Source organism: Ranitomeya imitator, chromosome 6 (genome assembly GCF_032444005.1).
Source record: "Ranitomeya imitator isolate aRanImi1 chromosome 6, aRanImi1.pri, whole genome shotgun sequence".
NCBI classification, from domain to species: Eukaryota; Metazoa; Chordata; class Amphibia; order Anura; family Dendrobatidae; genus Ranitomeya; species Ranitomeya imitator.
Window position 1 is genome coordinate 288,735,900 of NC_091287.1, and position 19,498 is coordinate 288,755,397.

The following is a 19,498-nucleotide window of genomic DNA, read 5'->3' on the forward strand; positions in this document are numbered from 1 at the left end:
TCCTGATTCAAACCCATGTCAGAGCTAGCTTTTGCTGTATGGAGAAGTGTTTATCTGAGGAGGAGTTTTGGAGGAGATATCTGTGACTGTCCTGCCCATTTGAATAGAAGGCAATATGGTTTGTATTTATGTAATATTATAGTACCATCTAGTGGTGGCTGAGTTTAAAACCTGTGTCCTTAGCAGCAAGTGGAGTATTGCATTGTGGGATTAAACCAAGGCATGTTGGGAAAAGGAAGCTCCATTTTCTTCTGTGTACTTCTAGGGACACACGTTTATCTACCCTCCTGTAACTGCTCCTACTTGAGTTTGCTATCCTGGTAAAGCATATCTGGCAAGATTAATATCTTTGTTCTTGCAATACAGTATTGTACAGAAATGTGATTAACTGTATAGCAGCCAGTACAGAGGAGATATGATTATTAGAGATCTGTGTATTTCCATGTTCAAGTTTGCATCATACTGTATACTTCTGTTCATTGTAAAGTGTCAGCTGTGTGATTATTTGCCCAATACTTATCTATGTTGTTTGTATTCTTATAGTTTTACCGCATGTTCTATACCTGTTAACCAGTGAACAAGTTAAAAATACAGAGAACGGTATGCTTATTTGGAAGACAGAAGTGGTTTATGCTGTATGTCAGATTGCACACCGTATCAATGTGTATGAAGACAGAACAGTGACTGTTGTGTGTTTTGTACGTGTGATAATTCCCTTCCCTCCTCTTACTTTGGTTATTCCCCTGTCCTCCACTCCCCGATGAATTCCTCTGTTATCTGTGAGTGAATTTTTGTATGCTTGCTATTTTCAGTTACCCTTGTTTGTGCTGCCTTTTTCGTTGGGTTGGTGTACTGTGGTGCACATTAGCATCCCTCTTCCCTGGGTGGTGGAAGAGAACAGAAAGAAGGCCGATTCAGGAGAAAACGCAAGGGTGGTGGTCCCAGCATATTCTTCTTCAGAAGTATCACAGGGAATAGGGCGAGCTAGGGCTCCCCCTATTGGTAGGGACAGAGAAGAAGCCCCTGGTGATGGGTCACCCGGCAACTGAGTCATGACAGATCCATTCTTTGAAGCGATGAGACTACGTGAGCAAAGGAAGCTGCCAGCGGTGGATTTTGATGATCTGCATATCCAAGTGCATTTAGTGTGGTAGAACATTCTTCAGACAACTTTTAATCACCTCATTGATAGCAAGCGAAAGCGTGCAAGTCCTATTCGTGCCTGTGACACTCGTATTAGAAAGTGAATATATCAAGATGTTTTGAAAATACTGGTTGCATATGTTTAACATGCCTACCTATCCAGTGGTTTTCATAATTCCAAGGCCTATCCTCCTTTGTATTGCAATTATGTTTGAGCAGTTTAAAATATACAAAAGTGTGTGAAGGTTTTTTAAGATGAAAGCTCAAACTAAAATAATTATAAAGGAGTCACTTATTATATTGAAAGGTTTTCACTTCCTTTGCGCTTATTCGAGAGCTCATACCTGCTGCAACTTCGTCTGGCAGAAGATTTTCTCTTGCTTGATGTACTCCAGCTCCCCAAGCAACTAGTGGTGTCAAGGTTTCAGAATGATGACCAGCACCATGGGACCCTAGGAAAAAATAAAGACATCCAAAAGCTGCCAATCGTTGGTGGTTTACTTATAACAGTTTAACCCCTTCTCAAATGTGATGCACTGGTACGTCATATGACTGGTGCCCATATATAGAGCAGGCTCAAAAGCTGAGCTCATGCACCATAACCAGAATATGTTAGCTTTGATGCACAGCCATCATCTTGCTGCAACTGCAGCTCTCTCTGATTGCTGCTGTCTTAACAATTAAAACGCCACTGTGAATCACAGACAGAAGCATTTAAATAGCGCAATAAGAGAATTTTATTTTGCATAGGAATTAATCTGGAAATCGCACTGGGAATACAATTCAGCTGACTATTTGTTGTACTTTATTCTCTAAAAAAATTTACAATAAAAAGCAATAAAAATGTTTCGTACCCAAAAAAAGAATCAATAAAACAATCAGCCTGCCAAGCAAAAAACAAGCCCTCCGATACCATCTATCGACAGGAAAGAAAAAAAAAGTTAGGAGTCTCCGAAAATGGAGACATTTTTCGGATGACACACTGATGGTAAAAACCGGCACACTGTTGACACATTGAGGGTAAAAACTGGCACACGGATGACAAACAGAGGATAAAAACGGGCACATGGATGACGCACTAATGGTAAAAATGGGCACACGGATGACACACTGAGGATAAAAACGGGCACACGGATGACACACTGAGGGTAAAAACGGGCACACGGACGACACACTGATGGCAAAAACGGACATATGGATGATACACTGATCCAAAACACTGATGACTCCGGTACAGTTTTTTCACATACGCGTTTAAACAACAGACGTGTGAAGGAGGACTTAGAGAAAGGAAACTAAGAATTGCTGATGATTTACTAGCTTGAAATGCTAGAAAACAAACCTAACTCATATAATTATGATTTACTTCTTCCAATGGCAAATAGAAGGTTGTTAACAAAATTGTGTTGGAGATTCTGAGGGAAATGTAATAGATATAAAGCTTAAACAGCAAAAAAATAAACTAAACCCCTTAAAGGGTTACACCCAACTTTGCAAGTTTTCACTTATTCACATGATAGGAGACAACAATGTAATATTTACTTTGTGGTGGCAATCCCACTGATCACAAGATCAAAGCTAAGAACTGCCCCATGAGAGAGAAGAGGAGGCCACACATTGGACACGTCTCCACTTATTCTCTACGGCCCCGATTCATTAAAGTAATTTCAATAGAATTCTGGCGTAAAATTGCTTTGAAAAGTCGTGAAATTTTTGCACAACTCGAAGTTTTCAAAACAGCTTCTTCCAGCTCTACCATAATGGGCACAACTGGAAAGGATGGGGTCGCATGTGATTGTAACGCCACAGCTTGTTTAATTCATGTTGAGCTGTGGTGTTCCTTACGCCAGAAATCTTACTCCAGTCTGAGATTGGGGTAAGGTGTGTGGTAAGACGCACAACTCTAGTCAGATGCTCCTGATTCATTAAGAGATTGCCTACAAAAATGTAAAGAGTAGAACAGCCATAGTAAAAATTTTACCATGGCCACTCTACTCCTGACATTTTTGTAGGCAACTTTTTTCTGTCAAGAGGGCCTTTATATTATATGGTTAATTGTAGGTTTTCATGATTCATTAAGAGGTGTACACCTCTTAATGAATCAGAAATATTTGACTTTAACACGTCGCCTAGGAGAAAGAAAATAAAATAGCATTAATGCAAGAACAACATGTCTAGAATAACTCCACCGACTGAAAAAAACAATCAAAAAAGAAAATCCAAGAGACTAACAGGGTGGGAGCTGTGTCCCCCAATGAGCGACTCGTAGAAAAGTATTTTACGGTAAGACAAAAATTCATATTTTTCCTTCGTCTCATTGGGGGACACAGAACTGTGGGATGTCCCAAAGCAGTCCCAGGGTGGGAAGAAGACTCAACGGAATAAACCCCTAGGCACTTACCCCCTATAGGTGTGCTACCGCTGTCTGGAGAATCCTTCTTCCCAGACTTGCATCAGCAGAGGCCTGAGAATGGATGTTATAATGCTTGGAAAAGGTGTGCAGACTGGACCATGTTGCCGCCTTGCAAACCTGCCGATGCCTGGTGCCGAAGTGCCCAGGAAGCCCCTACCGCTCAAGTGGAGTGTGCCCTGATCCCAGCCGGGACAACCATGCCGTTGATGCGGCAAGCCTCCTGAATAGCGGATCATATCCATCTGGCTAAGGTCGATCTTGAGGCTGCGAGTCCCTTCCTACGACCCACAGGAAGAATGAACAGCACATCCGTCTGTCGAAAAGATGCAGTCCGAGAAACTAAGATCACAAGCTTCCAGGGGAGCCCTGTAAGGAGGTACCATGTGAGAGACTCCCTGCAAGAAAGTTTTTACTTGCGAATTGATAGCGATCTTGCACTGAAAAAGAACCGACAAGGCTGATATTTGCCTTCTAGAGTACTTTGCAAGCCCTGAATCCAGATCAGCATGGAGAAATGCTAAAATGTTAGGAATGGAGAACCGTAGAGGAGGAAGACCTCGCTTCCTGCAGCATGAGAGGAAAACTTTGCAGGTGTGATGATAAATATGCGCTGAGACGGATTTCCGGGCGTTAATCATAGTAGAGGCTACTTTTAGGGAAAATCCGACCTGAGTTAGAATTCAAGATTCAATGGCCAAGCCGTTAAACGCAGGGCCTCTAAGTTCTGGTGGAATATCGGGCCCTGCGACAAGAGGATCCGGTCGCTCTGGAAGCCGCCAAGGAATTTCTGCGAGCAGCTGTACTAGGTCTGTGTAACATGACCGACGAGGCCAATCTGGAGCGACTAGGATTGCTTGGACTCCCTCTGTCTTGACCTTCCTGACTACCTTTGGGAGCAGCGCCAGAGGGGGAAACAGATATGGGAGACAAAACTGGTTCCAAGATAGGACTAATGCAACTATGGCGATTGCCTGTGGATCTTGATACCGAGCGACGAACCTGGGTACTTTTGGCATTCAACCGGGAATCCATCAGATCCACGTCCGGGGTTCCCCAGCGCTGGCATATCTGCCAAAAAACGTTGTGATGAGGAGACCATTCCCCGGACGCAAGGCCCTGCTGGCTGAGAAAATCCGCCGCTCAGTTTTCCTTGCTCGGAATGTGGACTGCCGAGATCACCGAGTGGTTTTTCTCAGCCCAGTAGAGGACTTGTTTTACCTCGTGCATGGCCGCCCTTCTGCGGGGACCCCCCTGATGATTTATGTATGCCACAGCCGTGGCATTGTCTGAATGAATCCGGACAGGACGGCTCGCCAGAAAGTGATGAAAGTGCTGCAGCGCCAGCCGAATCACCCTCATCTCCAACAGATTGATCGCGAGGGTTGACTCCCTTGAAGACCAGAGTCGTTGGGCTGTGTGTTGGCAAAACACTGCTCCTCAACCGAGTAGACTGGCGTCTGTCGTGACTACCAGCCAATGGGCTGGGGGAAAAGACTTCCCCTGCTGCAGAGAGGAACTCATTGTCCATCACGTTAGAGCTTGTCTGACCTGGGGAGACAGACGACACTTGAGATTGAGATAGAATGGGTTCTTGTCCCAGGATGCCAAAAGCGCATGTTGGAGCAGACGAAGATGGAGTTGCGCGAATGGCACTGCTTCTATAGCAGCCACCATCCTTCCTAAGACTCTCATGCAAAACTGTATTGTGTGGGGGCCCGGCTGCCGAAGAACTTTCGCTTCCTACCGGAGGCTCAGAACCTTGTCCTGGGGAAGGACGGTCAAACCTCGGGAGGTGTCGAAGACAATCCCTAGAAAAGAGATTTTCCGAGATGGTACTAGGGACGACTTTTTCAGATTCACCATCCACACTAGGTGGGACAGAGTATCCAGAGTGATGCTGACATTTTCCACGCATGCCCGAAAAGTCGATCCCTTGACAAAAAGGTCGTCTAAATATGGCAGGATGACTATGCCCCGAGAATGCAGGATGGACATAACTGTTGCCATTTTCTTTGTGAACACCCTGGGAGCAGTGGCGAGCCCGAAAGGCAAGGCTGTGAACTGGAAGTGCAGTTCGCCTATAGAAAAACGTAGAAATCTTTGATGTGAAGGAAATATGGGGATGTGAAGATAGGCATCTTGAATATCTACGGAAGCTAGGAATTCTCCCTTTTCCATAGCCGCAATGACTGAGCGGGGAGACTCCATTCGGAAGTGACGAATGCTGACAAACTTGTTTAAACATTTTAGGTCCAGAATAGGTCTTACAGCCCCATCCTTTTTGTGAACTATGAACAGGTTGGAATAGAACCCCTGAAACCTTTTTTCCTTCGTAACGGGAGCAATGACCCCATTGAGCTGAAAAGTTTCAACAACCTTGAACAATGCTTGTATACGGGATTTTGAACTAGGAATAAGGGACGGAAAGAACCGGCTTGGAGGAAGAGTGGCAAACTATCTTGTACCCTGAGAACACCAGTTCTCTTACCCATCTGTCGTGAACGACAGTGAGCCAGGACTGATGAAACAAGAAAATGACCTGAGTCTGCCTCCAGTCATTTGGCCGAAAACCAATGGTACCTAGATCCCCTTGATCTTGGTAGTTGGGATAGCATTCTTCCCAATGGGTTGGCTCTATATCAGACCTGATGAACTCCGTCTTGGTTAGATCGACCTGAAGCAACTGAGCTTGATGCTGTGGTCCACCTAGTGTTACAAAAGGACTTGAACCTTGCCTGAAATTGGTGACGAAACGGCTGTTTAATCTTTTGATGTGGAAGAAAATTGCTCTTTCTTCCTGTGGTATCAGATATGAGCTGATCCAATTTTGCGCCAAATAGTCGGCCACTCTGATAAGGAAGAGTTGTAAGGGATTTCTTTGAAGTAGAGTCCGCCCTCCAAGTCCTCAACCATAGAGCTCTTCTGATAGAAATTGCATTTGCAGCTGCCAATGCCGCACAATTTGCTTCACCCAAGGATGCATTGATCAGGTAGCTTCCAGCCAGAGCTATCTGATTTGACATCTCCGTCACCTCTACTGGTAAGTTCCTATCCTGAAGAGCCTTAGTCAAAGATTCTGACCAGGATATCATAGCTTTGGCTACCCAGGTAGCCGCAAAAGATGGCAGGAGGGCTGAGCCTGAGGCCTCAAACACAGAACAAGCCAGGCTTTCTATTAGCCGATCAGTCGGATCTCTAATAGAGGAGCTATTGGGCAGAGATAACAGCGTGTTAAAGGCCAAAACGGGACACAGGAGGATCTACCAAAGGGGATTCTGCCCACTTCTTACGTAGCTCATGTGCGAAAGGGTGTTATGACCTGGTGGTCAGGACAATAATGGACCTGGTGGTTAAGAGCACACGGAATGACCTGATAATTACTGATAATAAGGACGAGCTCTGGGACGTGGGAACTCTGCTGACCGCAATCCCTAAACCTATCAAACACACTAGAAATAGCCGTGGATTGCGCCTAACGCTCCCTATGCAACTCGGCACAGCCTAAGAAACTAGCTAGCCCTGAAGATAGAAAAATAAAGCCTACCTTGCCTCAGAGAAATTCCCCAAAGGAAAAGGCAGCCCCCCACATATAATGACTGTGAGTAAAGATGAAAATACAAACACAGAGATGAAATAGATTTAGCAAAGTGAGGCCCGACTTACTGAACAGACCGAGGATAGGAAAGGTTACTTTGCGGTCAGCACAAAACCTACAAAAAGACCACGCAGAGGGCGCAAAAAGACCCTCCGCACCGACTCACGGTGCGGAGGCGCTCCCTCTGCGTCCCAGAGCTTCCAGCAAGCAAGACAACAAATTAAATAGCAAGCTGGACAGAAAAATAGCAAACCAAAGAAATACAAGCTGGAACTTAGCTTCTGCTGGGAAGACAGGTCACAAGAACGATCCAGGAGTGAACTAGACCAATACTGGAACATTGACAGGTGGCATGGAGCAAAGATCTAAGTGGAGTTAAATAGAGCAGCAGCTAACGAATTAACCTCGTCACCTGTGGAAGGAAACTCAGAAACACCCACCAGAGGAAGTCCATGGACAGAACCAGCCGAAGTACCATTCATGACCATAGGAGGGAGCCCGACAACAGAATTCACAACAAAAGGGTATCTTGCACCTAGACCCTTCTGACCTGAAAACAGTCTGTCCGGTCGCTCCATGTGGCATTGGACTAAATCCTCAAACTCAGGATGAGTGGAAAACACCTTATGAGGTTGCTTGAATTTCTTAAAAGACACCTTATGACCAGAAGTCAAGGTGGCTACGTCCTCTACTCCCAGGGTTTGGTTAACGGCCTCGATGAGGCTGTCTACTGATTCCTGGTAATCAGGAGCCTCTAAATCAAGAGACCCTTCGGAATCATAGTCCAAACCGTGTTCACTCATTTCAGCAGGTGAGGGAGAATTAAAGACGGAACTCAAAGATGCAGATGCACCCGACGGACCGGGAGACGCCGTGTGGGTTCGTTTCCCCTGCATCTGCCTGGAGGGAGCGGGGCCCCTGCAGGCCATTGTCCCTGGCCCCAGCCGGGGTCTGAAGAGACTCGATCACCATTTTTAGGGACGCCATAGATCGCGTTAAGGACGCGACCCATTCAGGGGGCGATACCGCAGTCTCAGGTACAGACACACTGGACAGGGTCGCAGGGGAGGGCTCCTGAGCGCGTTCGGAATCGCAGGCCTCACAGAAACGGTTACTCTGGGCATGCAGAAAGGTGGATCGACAGGTAACACATGAGGTATATAAAACCATATGAGCCTTAGTCCTTCTAGACATGGTGACTCTACTGCTGCTATAATCCGCATCTTCAAATAAGTTGCTGGATCAAAATATTGCAGCTGTCAGGCTGGGAGGAGTAGCACTTACCCCAGTCCTGTGTCCCCGTGCGTCCCGTGGAGCCTGTTACTGTAAAGTGCTTCAGCGCTATCCCCCTTATGCGCTTGATTAGAGGGCGGATGAGCCACGAATGGGGGAGGAGTTTCCGGCCTACGGCCTGCGATAGGTCAAAGCCGGGGCCTAAATTTTATTCCCTGAGCTCATCCAGGGAGGAGGGGGCGTTCCCGAAAGTAGACGCGGCCGACAGAGGCGGGACTTCAGAACCGTGGCCTTAGACACCGGGGACTAAAGTAACCGGCCTGTGATAGGCCGAAGCCGGGGCCTTAATTTTACTCCCTGTGCTCATCCAGAGAGAAGGAGACGCGGCTGAAAGAGGCGGAACTTCCGCCCGCGGCCTTAGACGCCAGGGACTAAAATAAGCAGCGCACTCCGAGAGAGGAGGTACCCGGAATTAAGCGCCGGGATCTCCCCGCAGCATGGCTCCACTGCAGAGAAAGCTGTCCCAGCCACAATGAGCCGGTGCAGGAGCCCCCCCAGCCCCCGCCAAATCCTAAGGTCAGAGGGACGTTATATATATGTAGGAAAGATGGTGCAGGCACCCTAACTCCGTCACCCTTTCAGGGGTGAGGAGAGGGACCGTCTGCCTCTTAATCACCACTGTCAGCGCATTGGTGATGAAGTGGAGGCTGCACAGACAGACCATGTATGCCTGTACAACCTAGGGTTTCGTTACCTTAGGGTGGTCAGGGATAAGTCCGGCAAAATGTCCCACGTTGCGGGAGAGGCTTACGTGGAGGCGACACTCCACGTGCTCGCCCATTGTTGGTTTGGGAAGATCGGACCCCTTCAAAAGGGTCCGTCGCCCCTGTCTCATCTTCACAAATAAAAGGAAAAAAAAAATAGATCTGGGAAAATCCAGATATGTGCCTCCTACGGACACTAAGCATGAACTGGATCTGTCTGGGCCAGTGTCAGTGTGTATACTGCGGAGGAGGAGCTAATTTTTTTTTTTGTCTACTTAGCATAAGCCTCCTGGCGGCAGTAGCATACACCCACAGTCATGTGTCCCCCAATGAGACGAAGGAGAAAATGTTATCCACTTCTCTCTTGAATTGTCCTACAAGTTGCGCTGACCATGGGGACTTCTACAATGCAGCCTTCTTTGCTGGAAAGATATTCCCTGATAAGCGTCCACAATCAGTATCGCAGATATCACACAAGATCGAGATCCTTATTTATGGACAATTCTCATGTGACTGGCTTTTTTTTCCTTTACAAAGGGGATGATACAAAGCATTGCAGAAAATACAGAGTAATACATAGCCATTCACAGATTTACTCACCCCAGTCTGTCATGCCGTGGTCAGAGGTGAAGATGAAAGCGGTTTTATCATCATTTCCATAAAAGTCTTCAATCAGGGTTACCATCTCTTTGACTCCTTCATCAACTTTCTTCACATTGTCTTTGTACTCGCTTTTTGGGAATGGATCAGAAACACACTCATTGTAATGATAAGCAGCAAAGAAATGAAAAAAAAAGACAGAAAAGTGCAATAGGTTCCATTTTCCCATACACATTTGAAAAGAAAGCTAGTTATTAATTTTCTGTCTCATGGAGAGATCTGACAATGTCTGAAGATGCGCGTGACCTTCACGTCACATTCATTCGCCAGAGACCATTTCATTTCATGAACAATACAGCTAAGTCTCCAGAGGCACAAACACCTCGTACTATAGATCTGTGGGAAAACACAACGAAATGTACAGATGTTCTGAAGATTTCATGCATTTCTGGAAAAGCACTGAAGAAAATTATTTAAGGACCTTTTATGACATAAAAGAGCTATTCCAGGAGGCCCCATAGACTGAGGAGCATGATAACTTTGCTGATGATGGTCACGTATTTTATTGAAACATTGGGTATAATACTGAATATTTTATATGTTGCGTCTCACGCGCACACATCAAACTACCAAAGTAAGCAAAATGCACCAGAATTACGGTCCAAAATGTGCTAAAAAAATGGTACAAAACAGGTACAAAGAATTGGTGTAAAGTAGTAGAATAAGGTAAGCTTACCAAGAGGTTTCATAAAAAGGAGAAAACATCTAAAATGTCTAGCAAGAAGTAGTAAGATTATCAGACGCCAATAAATTTGGCTCTGCCAGTCTTGTCTGGCTTTGTATCATCTAACTGGAACATCATTATTAAAGCCCCCCCCCCCACTGTTTTGTCTTATGTACCTACGTTTGGGTTTCATCCCGATGTGAATGACACTTGGGTATTTTGGATGACGGAATAGGAGATCATCCATAGCAGAATACAGAGGTTATCTTAAAAAGAAACGCTGAAAATGTACTACAGTACTACGAAAAAAACTTTAAGAAAGATAAAAAATGTCAGAATTTTATTTAAATTCTTCCGATTAGAACAATTTTTTCTTTTTTGAACTTTAGATTTTTCATCTCCTTCTTAAAAGAACCATAACCTTTTTATTTTTCCAACAACATAGCCATGAGGGCTTGCTTTTGTGGCTCATGTGAGGATGGGGGTGGTGTGTGTGCTCACATTTTTTAGGCAGGTGTGAAAAAAATGCTCTCAAAAATAGAACTGTTAATACTTGATTTTTCATCTATTAACAAAATGCAAAGTGGATGAACAAAAGGAGAGGTCACACCAAATATTGATTAGATTTAGATTTCTCTATTGCTCACTCACTTTTTGGAAATTGATAAAATATTAGAACTTCTATGGCAATTCTGTCATTCTTATTGATTTATTTTTCTTTATGGCGTTTCAAGTATGCGTTAAATAATCATATTTTGATGGAGACTTTTATGGACATGACGACATCAAATACACAGGTGACCATCTTTCATGGTAACCAATCAGCAGCATGCAGTGGCATCAGAAGGATCAGGGGTGTGGGCAACATAATGGACCCTCTAGATGGACATATTAAATGCTTCTGTTGTGACAGTGGCTCCTAAGTGGTTAAACAGCATTTGTCGAAGCTAGCTCCAGTCACTACTGCTAGATGTAGGTAATAGACGTCACACACAGCCAGCACCCACCATGTAGGGAGCGGGCTCAGCTCCCGATTCTACACCATACATCCACGCATGACAAGTAACATAAAAGCTTCATACAAGTTGGGAAGGAGTCAAAAGATTAGCTTCGCTATCAATCTATTACCTGCTGCATTGCCTATAAAAGAAAAATACGTACGCTACTCACCTGGTAGCAGTGTTTTTTCAGGAGCCATGACAGCACAACGAGAGAGGGGATCCGCCCTTCAGGGACAGGAAACCTACAGACATAAAAAGGGCGGTACCTCTCTCCCACGTCAGTTGTTTCCAGAGCATGAGAGGACCACCTTGGTTAGTAACACAGATGCAGTATATACATGAATACTTTTTATTATGCAAGTGAACATAAACTTTAACTCAAGATTAACAGGGTGTTGTATCATCCAAAAATATAGGGTAGGGAATCTAAGGGTGCTGTCATGGCTCCTGAAAAAACACTGCTACCAGGTGAGTAGCGTACGTATTTATTCAGTCGCCATGACAGCACAACGAGAGACTTTCAGAGACGAAAGATTTAGGGGCGGATAATAGCTTCTAGCACTCTTCTCCCAAACGTAAGGTCTGAGGAACTACCCAGATCTAATCTGTAATGTCTAAGAAAGGTAGAAGGGGAAGACCATGTGGCCGCCTTACATATGTCTTCGATTGACACTTCTGACCTCTCCGCCCAGGAAGATGCCATGGCTCGCGTGGAGTGTGCCTTTATACCATCTGGAACTTCGTTGCCACCTGCGGTATAAGCGAGAGAGATTGCCTCCCTAATCCATCTGGCTAGAGTGTTTTTAGATACTCTAAGACCTTTCCTTACCCCTTGATAGGCTACAAATAAAGAGTTATCTTTTTTCCAGGAATCTGAAACTGTAATATATCTAAGGAGGCATCTCCTCACATCTAAGCAATGGAATTTACGTTCTTTATCGTTAGTAGGATTGGAGCAAAAGGAGGGAAGGACTACCTCCTGAACCCTGTGAAATTTAGACGCAACTTTAGGCAGATATAGGGGATCGGGTTTTAATATGACCCTATCCTCCCTAACTTGCATGTATGGTGGATGTCTGGAGAGTGCCTGCAGATCACTAACCCTCCTAGCAGATGTGAGAGCAACTAACAGGGCTGTTTTGATTGACAGGATCTTCACAGGAATAGTATCAATGGGCTCGAATGGGGCTTGCGTCAGGGCTGAGAGTACTAAATTTAGGTCCCATGGGACTAACCTTTGTTTAATAATTGGTCTAGACCTGGTGACTGCTTTAAAGAATCTAGCAATCCAGTGATTACTGGCTAAATTAAGATTATATAACGCTCCCAGCGCTGACACCTGAACTCTAAGAGTACTTGTGGCCAAGCCCATTTCCAGGCCTTTTTGTAAAAATTCAAGAACCTGGTTAATACATGGTTCTTGGTCAATTTGAGCCCCTGAAAAAGATAAAAATTTTCTCCATACTCTCACATAAATGCCCGTTGTAGATGGTTTTCTACTTTTAAGGAGAGTATTAACCAGATTCTGAGAGAATCCTTTCCCCCTCAGTAAGGACCTCTCAAGTTCCATGCCGCTAGGTGTAAGTTGGCTACTTGAGGATGGAGGATTGGTCCCTGGGAGAGCAGATCTGGTAGCTCTGGAAGAATCCATGGTTGGCAGACAGACATCTTTCTCAGCCAAGGAAACCAAGCCCTCTTGGGCCAAAATGGAGCTACCAAGATTACCCGGGCCTTGTCCTCCCGAATCTTCCTCAGGACTAGGGGAATTAGATTTAGAGGGGGAAAAGCATACGCGAGCCTGAAGTGCCAAGATATCAGCAGAGCGTCCACAGCGTATGGGTTGTCTTTTGGATTTAGGGAGCAGAATTGATGTAATTTTTTGTTCCCTCTGTTGGCAAAAAGGTCTATCTCCGGACAACCCCATAACTGGATGATCTGACTGAAAATGGCTGGATTTAACGACCACTCCCCCTGTCTGAGCATGTTGCGGCTTAGATAGTCGGCTTTGGTGTTGATACTTCCTTTTATATGAAGCGCCGTCAGGGAGAGAAGATGTACTTCGGCCACCTGAAAGATATGATTTGCGACCTCCATCAATGTACTGGATCGCGTGCCACCTTGACGATTAATGTAGGCCACAGTTACCCGATTGTCTGACAAAAGCCTGACGTGTCGACCCTGTAGGGGTACAAGGAATCTATTTAAGGCATGTTTTACTGCCAACAGTTCTTTCAAGTTGGAGGAAGAGTCCTGTTCAGACAGAGACCATAGTCCCTGAATCCAATCCTCCCCTAAGTGAGCCCCCCACCCTTTGGGGCTAGCGTCCGTAGTCAGCACCCTAGATATGTGATTTATCCAAGGGACCCCCCTGTGTAAATTCGAAGTGTGAGTCCACCAACCAAGCGAATGTACAGTCTCCGCAGAAAGTGTGAATTTACTGTCGAGGTGAGCATTTAGGCGACGGGAATTGTGTAACACGTCCCACTGTAAAGCCCTCGTGTGGAACTGTGCCCAGAGAACTGCCGGGATGCAGGACGTAAGAGAGCCCAAGATTGACATCGCACCCCTGACTGATACTAAGGGATTATTTATTGCCCTGGTGACCAAATGCTTAATCTTCGCAACCTTTGTGTCCGGCAGGCGACATTCCTGCTGACTAGAGTCTATAACATATCCCAGGAATTCTTGTACTTTTAGGGGCTGAAGGCGCGATTTTTTTATATTGATCATCCAGCCCAATTTGTGTAACGCATCCATAACTTTCTGTAGTTGGTCTGAGCAATGCGACTCAGAATGACCCACAATTAGCAAATCATCCAGGTAAGGGACTATTAATATATCCTGTTCATGCAAGTGCGCCATAACCTCCACCATGATTTTTATGAACACCCTGGGTGCAACTGCGACTCCGAACGGAAGTGCCTGATATTGAAAGTGTTCTACTGTGCCAGCTAGTGAGACCGCCACCCTAAGAAATCTCTGATGATCAATATGAATTGGTACATGGTAATAGGCGTCTTTGAGATCTAAGACAACCATAAAACAGTGGTGAAAGAGTAATTTTATTGCTGTCTTGACCGACTCCATTTTGAAGGAGGGTATGAACAGAAAATTATTCAGGCCTTTTAAATTAATAATGGTGCGATATGAACCATCAGGTTTTTTGACCAGGAACAGAGGGGAATAAAACCCCCTACCTTCCTCGCCTGCAGGGACTCTGACTAGAACATTCTTCTGTTGGAGCTCCCGGACCTCAGACTCTAGTGCCAACTGCTCTGTAGAGGAGGAACGAACAGGTGTTAACATAAATTTGTCCCGAGGAGTATGGTGGAAGTCTAAGGTTAGGCCTTTCTCCACAATGCCTAGAATCCATGGATTGTTTGTAATCTGCACCCAGGCTGGGTAGAAGGCCGAAAGCCTACCCCCCACCTGGTCCGCTAGTCATTGTGGTTTCTTAACCTCTCGTGAAGGATTAAACATAAATCCTCTACCCCTTCTTCTGCTGTTGTCATATCTAGTAGATTCTCTGTTGGAATCTCTATATGGTCTTCTGCGGTTGGACCATCCTCTATTATAGTCCCGTCTGTAGAAGGGTCTTCCTAGGAAGGGAAAGCGTTTTTTACTATCCCCTGCTTTTTCCAATAGCTCGTCTAGGACTGGTCCGAACAAGTGAGCCCCTTCACAGGGAATGCTACATAATTTTGTTCTAGCTTGTAAGTCCCCTGGCCAGCATTTTATCCATAGTGCTCTCCTGGCTGCATTGGATAATGCCGAGGACCTGGCGGCCAATCTGACCGAATCTGCTGAAGCATCTGAGAGGAAGGCTGCGGCATCCTGGATTGTGGACATAGAGGACAATATTTCCGACCTAGGGACTTTATCTCTGAGCTGATCTTCGAGGTGACCCAACCAAACCATCAAGGATCGAGCGGTACAAGTGGCTGCAATGGCTGGCCTCAGAGACCCTGCTGAAGTCTCCCAAGCTCCCTTAAGGAAGATGTCGGCTTTCCTATCTAACGGGTCTTTCAAATTTCCCAAGTCGTCGAAGGGGAGAGACGACTTTTTGCATGCCTTAGCGACTGCCGCATCCAACTTCGGGACTTTATCCCATGAGGACGAAGCCGCTTCTTCAAAGGGATACCGTCTTTTAAAGGCTGGCGGAAGCGACCCCTTCCTTTCTGGTTTCTTCCATTCTTTTGAGATTAACGATTTGATCTTGTCAATCACTGGAAAGGCTCTTCGGGATTTTCGCTCAATACCCCTGAACATAACATCCTGAATGGAACATTCCGATTGGGTATCTTCTATCCCCATTGTGCTGTTAACTGCTTTGACCAGATGGTTAACCCTTTCTAGGGACAAACAGGCTCGAGCAGACTCCTGATCCTCAGAGGAGGAAGTGGACGGAAGAGACCCTGAGCTCAGCTCACCCGAATCCGAATCTACCTCAGGTAAAGGGGATGACCTTTTAGCTTCTGCCCCCCGAGATTTGGATCTCTCGGCACCTTTAATTTCCTGTCTCACCATCTCTCTTATTGTAGAGGTTAGATCAGGCGCCTCCTCCTCCAGTAAACGTTGAATACATATTTTACATAACTTCCTCAAATGTCCATCTGGAAGCGGCTCTGCACATTCGGCACACTGCCTATGTTTGGCTTTGGACAAACTTTTCCTCCCCTGATGAGGAAAAAAGACAAGGGGAACACAACCATCACTAAGTGGACTTTCACGAAGCTCACTTACCCCGTCCAGTAATGAGTGGTACCGTAGATGGGGGATCCTTCGAAGCCGGCAAATATTTACGGGCTGAGGATTTTGGTATAGAGATCCGTGCCTCCTTAGCTCCACCAGCGCGGCTACTGCCACTAGACCGACGCTGGGAGCTTCTACGAGGCTTATCTGACAGCTGCTGCGGCTCCTGCTGCTGCTGGCTGGTAGTTCCTTCTGGCGACTCCATTATGGAATGGGTGAGGAACTCTGATTATCCCAGCTTGCCGCATTAAATACCCCCCAAGGTACCGCCCCCGGATGGGGGCCAGCAGGGAATCCCAGGTGGCCATTAAACCGTCTGCCGCTGTGCTGCGCTACCCCTCCCTGAAGCCCAGACTGATCCCGCAGCTGGGCGCCGCCATTAGCCGGAGATGACGCTACTGCGCATGCCCAGCCGCGTCATCCGGCCGTGCCGCCCGCCGCGTCATCCGGACACGCCCCCTTCAGGACGCAGCGGCGGCGCCAAGCCGACACGCGGACCAGGACGCCAGCAATCCCCCCGGACCAATGCCGCGTCCCCGCCCGGACCAGCCATGACTCCCGGGACCCTGAGCAGCCAAGCACCTCCATAGGTATGTGCGGTTGCCTGAGAAGCTAGCCTATCAGAGGCTGCTTCCTCCTGCTGTCACCTACACCGCGCAGTGCCCCTGCCGTGTGGTGCTTCCTGCCCCCTGGACGGGCCGAGGTAGGGGACCCCCGCTACCTGTACCGGGCCGCCAGGAGTGGGGAGTCTTCTTACTTCGACCCTCTTGTCAGGGCCTGTCTGCAAGAGGTTCCGCTGTCAGGGACAGGAAACCAAACTGACGTGGGAGAGAGGTACCGCCCTTTTTATGTCTGTAGGTTTCCTGTCCCTGAAGGGCGGATCCCCTCTCTCGTTGTGCTGTCATGGCGACTGAATAAATTTGATAATTATCGATGAGCGAACGTGCTGGGATAAGGAGTTATCAGAGCATGCTCTGGTGTTAACCGAGTGTTTTTGGCATACCCGAAAAATATATTCGATCCCCCGGGCCTGCTTCGTGGGCGTTTGACACCAACAACACATTGCCTGTTTGTAAGGCCTCTTTCACACATCCGTTTTTTAGAATCAGTCACAATCCGTCAAAGTCTTGAAAAGACGGATCCTGTGGCGATTGTAAAAAACGGATGCACTGGATCCGTTTTTTTGACGAGAGAGAGAGAGGTCATCGATGGATCCTGCGTCCATTGGCTTCCATTATAGCCAATGACGGACAGCACTGGATCCGTCACTGGGCGATTTTACGACGTACACAAAAAACATTTCTATGTGCATTGTCTCCGCCCGACGGACACAGAATTTACGACGGATTCGTCGTACGACGGATGAAACGGAAGGCCATCCGTCACAATCCGTCGCTAATACAAGTCTATGAGAAAAAAAAAATGGATCCATCAGCAACATTTGCTGGATCCGTTTTTTTTTTTTTTCACAAAACGACGGATTTGGACGGAAACAAAAAGACTTAAATGTGAAAGAGGCCATAGCCAATCCCTGCATGTGCTGCGGCTGTTGAACAGCACCGATAGATGCAAGTGCGGGGACTCGAACATAATATTCGAGCGCGCCAAGGTCACTCAGTTAGCACCCGAGCACGCGCGCGGATAACACCTTATCCTGGCATGGTCGCTCATCACTAATGATATTGCATGAAGTTGGCAAATAATTTTGGATGAAGTGTAACCCCCATATTACAAAGTGATACATCTTCACTAGGATAATCCATTACTATATGATCTCTGTAATTCTCACGATCCATTCACAGCGGTGGTGCAGGAAAATGACAGTGCTGATCATTTCTTACTAATCTGCCATTTGTGATGTATAGTTACTGACGTTATTATAGTCAGTTTATTTTCCAGTGCATGTACTAAGTACATACCGTGAACCTGGGCGGTGAGCGTGCCCATTGGTATCCAATCCAAGGAGATGATGAAAGAAAACTACTTTCTCTTCATTAAGCATGTGCATCATGGTTTGGTTCCTTTGAGCAGACCTGAAGAAAGACTAAAAGGGACATTTTCTTTGAATGTCTGCATTTTACATGGCTACATTATTTATCTAAAATAATAATATAGAATAGTTTTGATATCAAATCTTGACAGATCTATAATGTGTACCTTATTTGGGTTACCATTTCTACCATTTTTCTGGAACCCTTTGTGTGATAATTCTGAATATATAGACTCACCTTCACTTGGTCAAAAACCCAGGTATCCAATATGGTTGCATCTTCAGATGCAAAGTCTTCATTTTCTGCCAAGTAACAGTGTGTAAAAACATGGTCGCCACTGGCGCCTGAAAATAAGTAAAGAAAAATCTAGACCGTTTTCATGTACTACACAGCTTCAGTTTCTAACAATTTCATGATGGCTTTGATAGAGCTATACAGTAGACCATTTTTATAACAGTGATTTTATTAATTTTACAAATTATTTATTGGGTAAAAGAAGCACAACAAACTGAACAATGATGTCCATGAATAAAATTAGAGCTATAAAGAGGACCTGTCTTGTGCTAAAAAAAAAATGAGCCAACTTGTAAAAATCCCTGAGCGCTCCCGATTCAGCTACTCTTTTCAGTTTTGCACTGTGTCACTTCATTGATGAGATATTCACATTTGTTGCTTTAGGAGCACACTATGTGAAATCAATACTTGTAGACCAACTGGGCATTTCTTCACCATCTTCTCTGGGTGTGTGCCTTTTCATACCACTCTCCCAGATACTGGACTAAATAAAAATTAACTTATTGGGGGCCAAATACTTTAAAGGGCTTGTCCACTACAAGAACAACCCCTTACTGATCAAAATGTTTGGCCCCCATAAAATAAAGCCTGGACTCACCTCCTGTGGCGGCGTGGTGACCACACTTGCTCTTCCGGGCTCCTGTGCGGTTGTTGTGGCATATAACACCAGCCCTACTTTTGGACAAATCAAACATGAAGCTGATCTCGCTCTCCCTCTTCCTGCTCAATTTGACAGTGACGCCATGTTGATTGGGCAAAGGCGTCACGTGTCACAAAAACAGCATGGGAGTCCCGGGAGACTGAGTGCTGACACCGTGGGAACTGCGCCAGCATGGGAGAGGAGCAAAGGCTTTATTAATTTATGGGTCCAAGCAAGGGGTACGAGAAGAAGTTGTCCAAGTAGTGGACAACTTCTTTACTTGCTGATTTCTCAGCACTTATCTGCAGCCACTATTGCACTGTGAGTCCAGTTCAACACAAAAAAGGA

The 19,498-nt window shown here is 45.9% G+C and overlaps 1 protein-coding gene across 5 annotated transcripts in view; it reads right to left on the reverse strand.

Moving 5' to 3' along the window:
• Window positions 1-19,498, reverse strand: part of PIGN (phosphatidylinositol glycan anchor biosynthesis class N) — a 503,276-nt gene that overhangs the window by 433,595 nt on the left and 50,183 nt on the right. For all 5 annotated transcript variants that reach the window (XM_069730623.1, XM_069730624.1, XM_069730625.1 and 2 more), the window contains exons 5-8: window positions 18,454-18,560; window positions 18,145-18,269; window positions 9,749-9,879; window positions 1,488-1,595 (exon numbers count right to left, since the gene is read on the reverse strand). In XM_069730623.1, the coding sequence (XP_069586724.1) occupies window positions 1,488-1,595; window positions 9,749-9,879; window positions 18,145-18,269; window positions 18,454-18,560 (471 nt within the window). The remainder of the gene's footprint in view (window positions 1-1,487; window positions 1,596-9,748; window positions 9,880-18,144; window positions 18,270-18,453; window positions 18,561-19,498) is intronic.